The sequence below is a fragment of the Sinocyclocheilus anshuiensis genome, unplaced genomic scaffold, assembly GCF_001515605.1.
Source record: "Sinocyclocheilus anshuiensis isolate Anshui unplaced genomic scaffold, SAMN03320099.WGS_v1.1 scaffold75, whole genome shotgun sequence".
NCBI classification, from domain to species: domain Eukaryota; kingdom Metazoa; phylum Chordata; class Actinopteri; order Cypriniformes; family Cyprinidae; genus Sinocyclocheilus; species Sinocyclocheilus anshuiensis.
The window spans coordinates 957,796-972,523 of NW_015549634.1; the positions used below are offsets into that span (position 1 = coordinate 957,796).

Below are 14,728 nucleotides of genomic sequence, written 5' to 3' on the forward strand. Positions count from 1 at the left end.
GACTTTTTTTTCACAAATTAAAGAAAAATTCAGAACTGTGAGATATAAAGTCAGAACTACGAGAAGTCATAATTCTGTGTTTCTAAAGTCACAATTTTGACATTTTTCTCTTTTCTTAAAATTGTGAGGAAAGTATGCATTGTGAGATCTCGCAATTCTGACATTTGTTCTTGCGATTTCTGGTTTTTATCTTAGAATTCTGACTTTTTTCCTCACGAAGAAGAAAAGAAGAAAGAAAAGTCAGAATTGCAAGAAAAAGTCATAATTCTGAGTTAATATCTCACAATTTTGACACTTTCTTTCCTCAGAATAATAAGGTTACATCTTGCAGTTCTGTCCCCCCCCACAATGATATAAACAATAAAAAAAAAAAATCTAAACTCACATTATGGACCTGTTTTCTCATAATTTTGAGGAAAAGCCAGAACTGCGAGAAAATGTATATTTTTATTTATATAAAATCTAAATTCAGAATTGCTACAAAAAAAGTACGAATTCTGAGATAAAAAGTCTCAGTTCCTTTTGAATTTTTTATCCTGTGGCAGAAACAAGCTTCTATAAATAACAGCTGTTGATTTGATCATTTTGTGTATTTTAGTGGATAGTTTATTGATTGGTTTTGTTGCTTTAGTCCCATCTGTTCTGCATGTGTGCAATTGACACGCTGCAGCTTTAAACGCAGAAGATACCGTATTAAAGGCCTGCGAGCCTGGAGTCGAGCCATTGCTTCTTAAATAATGATCAAAGTACAAGTACGTGTGATTTTTCAGTTCCTGCAGCTTCTGAGTAATATTAAGACCACGTTTGATCGGGGAGTTTTTACTTGAGTGTTGTAGTATTATTTAGCATCGTCCTGCATTCTAAAGAGCTGATGTGTTTGAGATGTACAGTATGCTGTAATATATAATCTACTGTACAGTGTTTGTGTAGATAATGTCATCAGATGCCGTCGGTGTTTGTTGATCATCAGGTGAAGCTTTGGCTCGTCTGATACGAGAGCACCTACGGCACAGATCTGATCATTTTTTGCAAGTGTGTAAATATTGTATAATGTAGTATAAATGTGTTTTTATTGTTCATAGCCTTGACTTGAGTGTACAGGAATCCATCATAACAGACTGTAAACATCTATAAACTATAAGTATTTTGAAGAATGTTTCTACTGTTGTTATTTAATATCTTGATTTTCAAGTTCAGAAAGCTAGTAAGCATTTTAAAACTGATCATTCACTCTTTAGTCGTCTGAACACACATCTGTTGTGTACTTACCCTCCAAACTTGTAAGACTTGCTGTACTTGCTTCTGTGAAACACAAAGATGATTTTCAGGTCTTAATGCTGGATTTGTTTCAGCTTTTGTCTTCTCCAGATGTTAACTGATGGACTGGAGTGCTGTGGATTACTTGTGGATTATTGTGATGTTTTTATCAGCTGTTTGGACTCTCATTCTGACGGCACCCATTCACTGCAGAGCATCCATTGCTGATTTCTCCAAATCTGATGAAGAAACAAACTCATCCTGATCTTGAATGGCCTAGAGATGAGTACATATTCAGCAAATATACAATTTATTTGAATAAGAAAAAAATTTAATCAATCACAATACAGTTAAGTATACTGACTGGATAAACTAGTAGAAGATAAACCTGTAAATCAGAGATATTCTACAAGTATGATAAAAAAAGCATCCTAACAGTAATTCATATGACTCACGCACACCAACACATGAGATCTGAGAGCTCGATTTCAGTCTATTTTCAGTAAATTCATATGCAATATAACACTTAATGGCACGTTTTGGAGCTTGACAGACATGTGAACTGTCTTTGCATAGAAAGCGTATGGATTTTTCAGAATGTCTCTGATTTACTTAAGAAATAGTCGTATGGGTTTGGAACCACAGAATTTTTGTTTACACTTTATTTTAAGGTGTTCTTGTTACAGTGTAATTATACATTTAAGGACTACATGTACTTACTATATAATTAGAGTTTGGATTAGTGTTACTTTCATGCAATTATGCATAATGTACTGTTATTATAATAGGAAGTACCAGTGTAACAAGGTCACCTTAAAATAAAGTGTAAACAAAAATTCTGTGGTTCCAAACCCATATGACTATTTCTTAAGTAAATCATAAAGAGACATTCTGAAAAATCCAAATTTTTTAACACCTTTATTAACAGTGTCCTTGTTACGTGTACTTAAAGTAATAACAATAATTTACAATAATTACATCATGCAACTAACCCTAAATCTATAGTAAGTACATGCTAATTAATATTATCCAGTAGTCAGTTGTATAATTAAACAAATATTCCTTTAAATTGTTAGTTAAACCTCAGTCACCTTCAGTTCCACTGCAGAACAGCAGGAGGCAGCAGTGACTTCCAGATCTCAGATAAAGAGTGCATGCATGCTCACATTGGCTATAAATGCGTGTTTGAGTCTCAGGGGGTTAATAAATAAAACTCTGTTTGAATTTGTAAACTGGTTAAAGCACACAACTGCAAATGTGAATGTGTGAGAGTCTGAAACACTTGCATCAACACCGCTGCATGATGCTTGAAAGCATTCTGGTTTCTTCAGCCTGATTTTCCCTTTTCACCCTCAAGATTTCACAAATAAAACAAACTACCACACTGCAGCTCAAACAGCAACACCAAGGTCATGGGTTCGATCCCTGGGGAATGCATGAGCAAAAGTGTATGCTATCTGAATGCATGAAATAAAATCAATATACACCTTCACAGTAATGCAAGTGGCTTTGGATAAAAGCATTTGCCAAATGCACAAATTGTAAATGCACACTATTCCTGCAGTATATAGCATCTATACTGCACAGCAATGTTATTTCAGTATCACTGATGATATACTATTATAGTTTTTATTAATATTTTGAATTTCTTTTTATGTTTTTACCTTAATTTTAAAGTTGAAGTAATTTAGTAACTCAGTTTTTTGGTAATAGTAATTTAGTAACTATTATAGTTTTTATTCATATTTTTATATAGTTTTTGTTAATACTTTGTTCTCATTTAGTTTAAGTTGTAATTCACCAATTCTTATTGTTTTTATTAATTTAGTAACTAACGTAGTTTTTTTAGTAATAGTAATTTAGTAACTTTTATTTTTTATTTATATTCTGAATTAATTTTTATAGTTTTTATTTTAGTTAAAGTTGTAGTAATTTGTAAATTTTGTAATAACTATTAGCATTTTTATTAATTTAGCTAGTAATTTAATTGGTCTGTTATCGTTTTTAATTCATATTTTGAATTAATTTGTATTTTTATACTTTGTTTTTATTTTAATTTTAGTTAAACATTTCGTAATTTTGCTTTTAGCTTTTTTTTTAAATGCCTTTACAGTTTTAGCTTTAAATAGTTATTTTAGTACATAAAGTTAAACTAAAAAATTAGAAAAGTCATCTTAGCAAGTAAATTAAATTTTTTAAAAAGATTTATTTTATTTAAGTTGTTTATTGCATTTCAAGTAAATAAAATTTTTTATGGTTTTAGTATTAGTTATAATAACAACCCTGTTGCGTATGCAAATTACTGTATGCATAGATCTTTACTACATTTGGGAAACTGCAGCATACAGCTGGACTACAGTATCCCACAATGCTCTGCACTCAGCTCCTTCCGTTTCCAGTGCGATGAATGAAACAGTAGTAATATCACATTCAAACTCATTCTGAATAATATTTTTTGATGCATTAATGAGCATGAATGATCTGACTCTCATGCTGTTTGATATCACAGCAGTGTTTTCACTGACTCCGAGGCTGTATATTAATTTAGCGCTGCCAGATATTGATTCTCAGACGCATCGTGAGATATTTCTCCTCTGGAGTTTCTTCAGATGTAGAGAACATCAAATGCATCCTTACACGAACACACAGCTGATTATGTATCAGAGAGAGACGCTTCAGTTATTTACACCATTTTATTTCACAGATTTCGAGGAGCCAAGCTTCTCAACATCACGCCTTGACTGCTATTTTACAGAGAAAGAGCCAATAAAAGAGCTTTCTGCTGTGAACGATCATGCAATATGAAAAATAAATCAATAACTCATAACCTTTCATGTTTTGTTTTAGCAAAAATGACCTTTGAGGTCCCACACAGGCTTCAGTTAACAGAAACCGGAGTCAGTTCGGATTCAGAGACTGAGACGAGTGTGAAATCAAAGTATTTCAGTCGTCAGTCCTCATAATTAAGTTAAATACATTTCAGTAATTTGACTGGACAGGTGCTGTTTAAAGAGCTCGGCTGGATCGCTCCAGGTCTGTGTTTGCTACATTGATTCTTTTGCAAATATTGTTATCGGCAGAGCAATATGGAGCTAAAATAGTCTCGAAATGAATGCATTCACCAAATATGATTCACAAATGCGTACGGTTTCACATTCACAAAAAAAAGCCATTTCGTTATTCATAATCTTATTTTGTGGATGTAAATTTTATTGTGCATGTGCAAATCATATTTTGCGAACATGTAAGAAAAGACACAAACTAGGTTTTGAATTTTAAAATCTTTGTGCATTTGCAAATCATATTTTGTGAATATGAAAGGTTATGAGTTTGTCTTTTTCTGTTTGCCATTATATACTTAATAAATAATACATAATAAATACATACTTATGAATTAGAAGTATATGCAAATTTATATTTATAATAAACACTTATATAAATGCTTCACATATAAATTATAAATGTATACTTATAATAATAAAGCAAAATGCAAGCAAATTCACAAATTAGTCAATCTGTTGATGCAGAAACTTTCAGGAAGGCGCAAACATACTTTTGTATTTAAGAATTAGGTTTTGCATTTAGTGAATTTCAATTTTGCGATGCATATTTTCTGAATATAAATTAGGTGTGAGTTTGTCAGTTTATGTTTGCAAATATATACAGTATCTTTGCACATTTCTGCAAGCAAATTCACATTTATATTGTGAATGTAAATTTGTGTATTTGCAAATCATATTTTGTGAATATGAATTAGATTATGAGCTTATCAATTTATGTTTGCAAATATATACTTGTACTAAATACATTACTTATAAACTGTAAAACTCAAACTAAAGCTAATTCACATTCACAAAAAGTTGATATATTTACAAAACGATTGATAAATTCATAACCTTATTCATAATCACAAAATTCGATTTGCAAATGCAAACACAATTCATAAATACAGTATCTTTGCACAATTTTCTATTCAAGTTTATTTGTATAGAGCTTTTCACGATACAAATTGCTGCAAAGCAGCTTTACAGAAAATTACGTTTCTACAATATATTATTAATATTTTCTACAATTTAATTTTTTTTTTTTTATTGTGAATGAATTTTGAGACTTTTTTAGCTGCTCCAGAGAGCAAACATCATAAATGTGCATATGAGCATATCTGAAATGTCAGTAACCAGCCTTAATGTAGGGAATATGCATTATGTTTATCATTTTTAGTGCATAAGAGCATAAAAAACATGATTTTTAGAGAGACAGAAGCTGAAACTCATGATTATAGTCGCGTTCACACAGATGAAGGTCTGTACAGTGAGTGTAAACCTGATCTCCAGAGGTTTAGAAACCAAGTTCTGTTGCATAAATCCCCTCAAATAAACCGTAATACCCTGTTAATGATGATGCATCAAACTCTAGGCTCTCATGTTTGCCGTGTCGCAGAGTTTGAGTCTTTCTTGCATCTGAATCTTGCATCCGTTAAAGCGATGACAGAAATGAAAAACACTGAAATGCAAACTCAAGCGCTGGTGGAATGCTTCAGGAAGCAGAAGTAAATCCGGTGGTTTTTCAGTGCACCGGACCGCAGACACTGAAGCTGTTTTACCAGATGTATCCGCCTTCGTCAGACTCCTCTTCCTCATCCTCTTCCTCTGCGTTCTCATCCGTGTCTTTCTCCTCCTCGTCCTCCCAGCCGACGCCGCTGCTGAAGTCTCCGGAGCTCAGCAGCTCGTCTACGGCACACAGACACAGAGTTTCAATCACTGCACGATATATGTGACCCTGGAGCACAAAACAGTCTCAAGTCGCTGGGGTATATTTGTAGCAATAGCCAACAATACATTGTATGGGTCAAAATTATAGATTTTTCTTTTATGCTAAAAATCAAGTAAAGATCATGTTCCATGAAAATATTTTGTAAATTTCCCACCTAAAACGTAATTTTTGATTAGTAATATGCATTGCTAAGAACTTCATTTGGACAACTTTAAAGATGATTTTCTCAATATTTAGATTTTTTTGCTCCCTCAGATTCCAGATTTTCAAATAGTTGTATCTCAGCCAAATATTGTCCTATCCTAACAAACCATACATCAATGGAAAGATTATTTATTCAGCTTTCAGATGATGTATAAATCTCAATTTCAAAAAATTGACCCTTATGACTGGTTTTGTGGTCCACGGTCATATATCGCTTCAGCATCGATATCGCGCTGTACGCATTCGCAGGATGTGCGATGTTTAGTGTATGAGCGACATGCATATAATAATAATAATAATAATAATAATACATTTTATTTATGGGGCGCCTTACATGACACTCAAGGTCACCTTACATGCAATAAAAAAACATAAAACAATTACAAGCAACAATAAAATTCAAACCCACATTCATATCTTTACAGTCAATAGGAATTACATAAAACTATCACCGGTAAGCCTGCCTAAAAAGATGCATCTTTAAATGAGATTTGAAAATGGGAGTAACAATTGAGATGTGTAACAGTATATTGGTTCACAGCATGTTCCTGAGGCTTTCTGTGTCTGTGAAAGTTATTCAAACTACAAAACAGAGAAAAATCACTTTTGTAGCTTTAACACAGATTTATTAAATTTAATTTATAGTGTTGTTTTACATTTGATTATTCAATTTCTGTACCTGAATATTGTTAGACTTACCTGAAAAATACAAAGCACTGTTTATTTCATTTGTATCTTTGTTCTACTATATTTATCTATATTTGTACTTTGTTTATTTTCTATGCTGATTTACTCACCTACAAAATCATTGATTATTTTTTTCCAAATAGAGCTATTTAAGTCATTTGGTGATTTTTTTTTTTAATATGGCAATATATTTAGCAGAAAAACAAAATATCGCAATGTGAGTTTTTTTGCAATATCATGCAGCCCCACTGCACGCTCCACTAACAGGAATCCGCCGAAGCTGCAGACGGTGGCAAAGAATATAGAAATACAAAGACGGTTCACTCCTATACTTATGAATGGGAGAAACAATATGGCAGAATAGGCCCGCCTTCTAAATGAAAGAGCCAATCGCTGATTGGTAAAGTCATTGCATCACTGAAGCAGTCGTTAGAAGCTCTGGTTCCCATAGAAACCTAAGGCTGGTCTACCCTCAAAAATACGCTTTTTAAATGCTATTTAAACTTAAGAAACAACATTCATGGGGCAGTTCATTTCAGATTTTGTTGCTGATTTGAAATCTGTAATTTAATTGCGAGTTCATCGAGCAGTTTTTGAGATTTCAGGATTCCCCCATTCATGTAGATAGGACTTGGTCTTGTTTGAGCTGCCCGGAGGCTTTGCAAATATGGCGGCCGAGTGAACGGACTTTCCTTGAAAGGGACTTTGATGGCAGTCACTCACCGCAGTCAGGGTTTCCGTGGATCCGGGACCCCGGGGCCTCGGCTCCGTGAGGGTCGACACACCAACACTGGCCACGGCTGCGGTCACACTGCAGCTTCCGGTAATAACCGTCCTCATCACAGCTGGGGATGTACATGCCTGCACACACACACACGCGCACACACACACACACACACACACACACACACACACACACGTACACACAAACGCGCACACAAACCACACACACACACACACACACATGCGCACACACACAAACGCACATACACACACATGCGCACACACACAAACGCGCACATACACACACATGCGCACACACAAATGCACACGCGCACATACACACACAGGCACACACAAGTATTAGTGATGTCATGTGAAAAAACTTTTTACTTTTTTAATTCATGTTCTTGGTATTTTTATTTTATTTACTTACTGTTTTTATTCATTATTATTTATGTGTTAATATTTATTTACCTTTATTCATTTATTTAATAAATATTTAATTAAATATTAAACTAAAATAATCTTTAATTATTATTTATTTATATTATATTTCATTATACTTTATTTATTTTTAGCTAATTAAACGATTAAAACTAAATAAAAAGAGTGACTTTACAGTGATATAGTTTCTTTGTAATTTTTGTTATTTATTTATTATTAATGTATTGAATTATTTAACTGTATTTGTTTATATTTAATTATTTATAAAATTTTAGCCAGTTCAACAAAGGAAATTAATACAGCGATCAAGACTGGCATTATTTTTATAATAATACAAGAACATTAATATGGTTACAAAATGTTTACCACCTCGAAACTATTAACTATTAATTTTTATTTAATTTTATTTATTTATATTTAATTAATTTTTTATATTTAATGATTTTTATTTATTTATTTTTAGGTAGTTAAAGAAAAGACTGGCATTATTTCTATAATACAAGAATAGTAATATTGTTACAAAATGCTTAGCAATTTAAAACTATGAACTATTAATTTAAACTGCTTACTTTCTTAATTCATGTTTCTGGTCCTTTTAATTTTATTTATTTATTTCCCTTCTTACTCTTAGGTAGTTAAACAGGGAAAATAAATACAGCGACCAAGACTGGTATTATTTATTTCCACCAATTATTTCAAAATACAAAAACATTAACATGGTTACAAAATTTTTAAAACATAAATTTAAAATATTTACTCTCTTAATTCATGTTCCTGGTCTTTTTAAATTGTATGTATTTATTTTTGTATGCATGCATGTATGTATTTATTCATTCATTCATTTAGCTACTTAACTAATATTAACCATATTATCAATCAACTATACACAATAGAATCCATAGAATTCACCTGTAACTCAAAGAAAATACATTGCATCCATTTTCCATTCAAAAAACACTTTTTCTAATTTAATAGAAGTCTGATTATATGGGTTTGATGTATTCAAAAACGTCTTCTATCTTCTATCCATTGCACATATATTGCATATTATATCCTTCCTTTCTTAACCGCAAGTGGCTTCATTTTTAATCATTTTCTTGTAATTGCATTTGTGCTGGTTTGTGTGCATTTACCCGGTTTCCTCTTAGACGGCTCTTGCATCTGAATCCTCTCGATTTCAGCCAAACATGGAGGTTCTGCAAAAAATACGTGAAGAAAATTATATAAAAAAAATCAATTACACAGCAGTCCATCTCTCAAATCACACACGTGGTAAGATAAAATAGAATAAAAAATTATATATTAACATTAAAATGATACAATTTATGGTTTAGAAGAACCATCAGAGAAAATATATTTTTAAATAATTCTTTAAAATATTTTTTAATCACTTTAAAATTCCCCTTTTTTTTTTCTGCTTTTGCTCATTTTTCCCTAGTGGTCCACTTGCAATGTTATTTGTTTTTGCACTGAAACATAATTTTGCTGATCATTTCCCAAGAAAAGCACATGCCACACTCACTCTCTCTCCAGAAGCACAGGCACCACTCTGCCGTGGAAACCTTCCCGTCGCGGTACGAGTCGCACGAGTTGAAGAAGGGCCTGATGCACACTTCATACTTCTCCAGGTTTACGGCGGCCAGCTCGGACTGATCCAGGAACAGGTCGTTACTGGTGTCCAGCTTGGAGAACATCCAGCCGATGGAGTCCTTACAGCCGGCCACGAGCCCCCGGTCAAACACTGCAGAGGAACAAACTGAGATTCAGAGCGATAATCCAACAATTTAACTCTTTCCCTGCCAAACACGGAATTTTCCGGGTCTGTGTTCTCGCTGTTATACGCTAGGGGGCGCTATTACACATCTCCTGAATGAGTCTAGATAGAAAGTGCCGATCAAAAACACAGGACAGGAAGACGCAGAAACAAGCGAAATCCTATATAAGCATATGCATATGAAAAATAATGCGATCATCGACACTAAACGCATATAAATGAAAACTGCCTAATGTTAGCGAGTGAAATGTGGATCCAGAAAGTGTTAAAGGATTGTGCAAGCTTTGCTGATGGAAGCCATCTACTGCATCTGATAATATTACTGAATATGATTCAGATGTAGTGTTTGATAAAAATGCGATTTTTTTGCTTTTTGCTCAAAATGTTGCTTTTTTTATGAAATCTACCTACATTCAAGTGTTGATTAAAAAACAATGCTTGAAGCTAGAATAAAACGGGGTTTTTTGTATGAAAGTAGAGGGTCTTTATTTTGATGTATTGCATGTTCATATATTCATACAACAAAATATTCTGCGGGCCATTAAACGTTTGTGAAAATCAGCAAAAATGCAGGCGGTGGCTGGCAACTTTTTCCAAAAACGCTGGCGGGGAAAGAGTTAAAAAATAATAAGTGTAACAGTAAGCATTATGAAAGCTCAAGAGAGATAATACATGATAATATACTCAACTGATCATAAGAAGAAAGAGGGGACACTGATTTTTTTTTTTTTTTAAGGAAATTAATACTTTTATTTAGCAACGATGCATTAAATTGATCAAAAGTGACAGTAAAGACATTTCTAATGTTACAAATAAATTCTGTTCTTTTGGACTTTCTATTCATCTGTGAATCCTGAAAAATACAATGTATCAGAGTTTCAACAAAAACATGAAACTACAGAAGCTATAGAAGCTTGTTTCCAGCACAGGATAAAAAAAAAGGTAATCATGAGTTTTATGTCACAATTCTGACTTTTTTCTGAATTCTCTTGTACTGAGAAAAAAATTAAAACTTCCAAGATATAAACTCACAATTAGATGTACACTCAGAAATGCAAGAAAAAAAGTCTGAATAGTGAGATAAATATATTTTAAATTAAATATTTCAAAATGGACTGAAATTTTTTATTAAATATTTATAACTAAAAAACAATAAAACTAATTATAAAATATCCTTTTCGTTTACCTGCATGTCAACATTGATAATAACTACTATTAACTATTACCAGACATCAGAGAACCATGAGCAAGTAAATCTGTTGTTAAATAATTAACAATTCTGAGAAAAAAAGTCAAAATTGTGCAATATAAACAGAATTGTTATATATAAACTTACTATTGTGAGAAAAAAAGTCAGAATTGTGAGATAAAAATGTATACCTTTTTTATTTTTTAATTTATTGTGAAAACAAAAAACGTAATTGCAAGATGTTAACTCATCAGAATTGTGAGATAATTCACAACTACCTTTTTCATTTTTTTATTCCATGGCGGGAATAGGTTTCCAAAGTTTTCAACATTGATAATAAACAGAAATGTTTCTTGAGCAGCAAATCAGCATATTATACTGATTTCTGAAGATCATGTGACACTGAAGACTGAGTAATGATGCTGAAAATACAGCTGCGCATCACAGAAATACATTACATTTTAACAGATACTCACATAGAAAACAGCTGTTTTAATTTGCAATAATATTTCACAATTTTACGGTATTTTTTAATCAAATAAATGCAGCCTCGGTGAGCAGAAGAGGCTTCTTCACAGTGCAGTAAACTCTGTTGTGTTTTCACCTGACGCTGTGCTTTGTCTTCCAGAGTTGTTCTGTTTTGCAGTTCCGTGGAGAAGCTGAAACCAGTCTCGGAGTCTGTCGCCCAAATCTGCTAAATCCTGACCGGTGCAGAGCTCTGGAGAGACAGAAACACCAGTAAATAATGAGAAGATTCTCTTTAACTTCTGCCAGCAGATTAATTATGCAGAGGAACAATAAACTCACTCAAATGCATTAAAAATTCAACTAACTAGGCTTCATAAAACATGCATGTCTGAACTCGCTGTGACACCAAACATCATTCTGTAGGTTTACAGTGAGAGCTGATGGAGTAATGTGTGTGTGTGGACCTGGTTTGGGTTCGGGTGACATCTCTGGATTCGTCTTGATCTTGGGTTCTGCTTTAGGAGGTCCAGGACTGATACAAGGACATGAACCAGAACACAGAACGGACAGATCCTTCCCCGACAAACACGCCTGCTGCTCCAGCTTACACTGCTTCATATGAAAGAACCGCAGTGTGTTCATCAAAGCAACACTCACACACATAATTAAGCAGATATGAGCAGCTGAAGATGGGTTTTCACTATTCTGACTTAAGAACGAGTGTTTGTTGGATGTGTAAGATGTTTTGAGGATGAAGAAAGAGCTGCTAGTCACAGGTTTCGACACGCCTGAATGAGTTAATTTTTATCATGTTAATAAAAACCTTCTGATGATATGGCCTACTTTCTAAAATAAGACAAAATACATTATAAAAAGATAAATAAAAAATTATATAATAAAATATGTAAATGCGTGTACATATGAATTTTTTACAAACAAAAACATTTCTGAAATGAGTTGCAGCAGATAGTGAAAAGCATCGAATAAATAAATAATTATAATTTTTTTAATATTTAAAACTTAAGTGAAAATGAATATTTCAAAAATATTTAACAAATTAGAAATAAATCTTTAATAAAAATAAAAATATATATTTAAAAATAAAGAACATACTTAAAAAAAACGTTTTAAACAATAAAATAAATTAACAAATATTTAAAAAACAAATAATGATAAATAAAAACAAAATAAATATTTACAAATGAACTGAAAATTATTATTTAAGAATAAATAAAATATGTAAAAATATTTTTAAATAAGTTAAAAAAAATGAAAAATACATATTTAAAAATAAAAATTGAAAATGTTTTTTTAAATAAATTGAAAAAAATATTTAAAAATAAATGGAAAAAACAAACAAATAAATATTAAAAAATAATTTGAAACAAGTATTTAAAAACAAAAATACAAAATATTTAAAAAAATTAATTATTATAAAAAAAAAAAAAATCATATCGGTTTTATTTGTTTACCTGCATGTCAAATGACCATCAGAGAACCATGAACGTAATGTATTGTTAAATTTTTTAAATATTAACTTAAAATCTCAGGGTGACTTCAAGATAATATTTTACCTCAAAGAGGTTCGGCTAACAAAAAAGTTTGTCAATCCGTGCTCTAATTAATTCAAATAAAGGAGGAGAAGTGTCCAAACTAGAGTGACTGCTATTGCAGCTGCAGTGATGGAGCGATGAATCGATGGATTTGCAGCGGCGCAGTGTAAACTAGCGTGTGCGCGGCTGCAGATCGCATGCGTGTGATGAATGAGGCGGGCGGCTCTGCTCCTGGTCACTGTATCGATTCATGCACTGTTTTTAATTTTGACCTTGTGTGTAAGAAACAGAAAATTACCTCCCTCCCTCCCACTCTATCTCTCTCTCTCTCTCTCTTCTATCTCAATGAGCAATCGCTGTTTCCTGCGGTCACCCTTATAAATTTTTGATCTGGTTCCAGCTCAAGCCTTGATGTTCTCACTGTATGTGTGTGTGTGTGTGTGTCTGTGTCTGTGCTTGTGTGCATGTTTATGTGGTTTATGAGGACACAAATTTGTATAATAACATGGGTATGAAATAGGTATTACAACGAGAAGGTGATTTATGAGGACATTTTCAGTGTCCCCGTAATTCAAAAGGCTTATAAATAATTCAGAATGAGTTTTTTTGAAAATCTAAAAATGCAGAAAGTTTCCTGTGAGGGGTAGGTTTAGGGGTAGGGTTGGTGTAGGGCAATAGAAAATACGGTTTGTACAGTATAAAAACCATTACGCCTATGGAGAGTCCTCATAAACCATAAAAACAAACCTGTGTGTGTGTGAGTGTGAGTGTGAGTGTGCGTGTGCGTGTGAGTGTGCGTGCGTGCGTGCGAGTGTGAACCTGTGAGGCGTAGTTGTGTCCGTCTGATCCACACACAGGCATCGAGGGCGTCTCTGAACAGGGTTTACAGTTGTTAGCGTGAGGCTTCAGTCCAGACTCTCTGATTCTACAGCAAACACAACAAAACAATCTCAATCCAGCAGTTTCTGCTTTCAAATGTTGGGTGAAACGACTCCATAATCAATAACAATTCTGTTTTGTTAAACATATTATTTTACTTTTTTTTTTCAGTATGTTGTTTTGTTACATTAAAACAAAATACCCTTTTTTTTTTTACAGCATAACTTTATTAAATGTAATTTTATTTAACTTTATTTTAACTATTACACTATTGTGCTGTACATTTTTATATGCACATTTTACATTTAATTTTTCACGTGACAAGAGTGATGCGAGAAGACACACTATGGTGGCGAATCCAAAAACGTTACTTTTAATAAAACTTTAATTTCTTCGTTTAATATAAGTGAGTGTCTTTATTGTTGCTGGGTTTCCATAAAAAATAAAAAATAAATAAATAACAATGAACCACAAACTAAGCATTCATTTTGAATAAGGGAAAATACCTTATTTATTTGGGTTACAACGCAAGGCTAACAAACTATGAATCCGGCCTCTGTGGTTCCCCCTGATCGTCACCATCACGTTGACTCATCATTACAGATAGCCTGAGGGGAAATCCATATTCATTTTGTTTAGAAAAGTTCAAAGTTTAATATTGGTGAATGTATCACTACTATTTTATTGTACAGCCTATTTTTTTTTTCATTAAAGGGGTCATATGATGCGATTTCAAGTTTTCCTTTCTCTTTGGAGTGTTACAAGCTGATTGTGCAT

The 14,728-nt window shown here is 32.7% G+C and overlaps 1 protein-coding gene across 2 annotated transcripts in view; it reads right to left on the bottom strand.

The window, feature by feature from the left end:
- Positions 1-5,352: 5,352 nt before the first annotated feature.
- LOC107659692 (testican-2-like) overlaps positions 5,353-14,728 on the bottom strand; it is a 45,698-nt gene continuing 36,322 nt past the window's right edge. For both annotated transcript variants that reach the window (XM_016448709.1, XM_016448708.1), the window contains 7 exons: positions 13,892-13,997; positions 11,984-12,128; positions 11,656-11,769; positions 9,611-9,829; positions 9,222-9,284; positions 7,645-7,782; positions 5,353-5,987 (listed from right to left, as the gene is read on the bottom strand). In XM_016448709.1, coding sequence (XP_016304195.1) covers positions 5,857-5,987; positions 7,645-7,782; positions 9,222-9,284; positions 9,611-9,829; positions 11,656-11,769; positions 11,984-12,128; positions 13,892-13,997 — 916 coding nt within the window. In that variant the 3' untranslated portion in view covers positions 5,353-5,856. The remainder of the gene's footprint in view (positions 5,988-7,644; positions 7,783-9,221; positions 9,285-9,610; positions 9,830-11,655; positions 11,770-11,983; positions 12,129-13,891; positions 13,998-14,728) is intronic.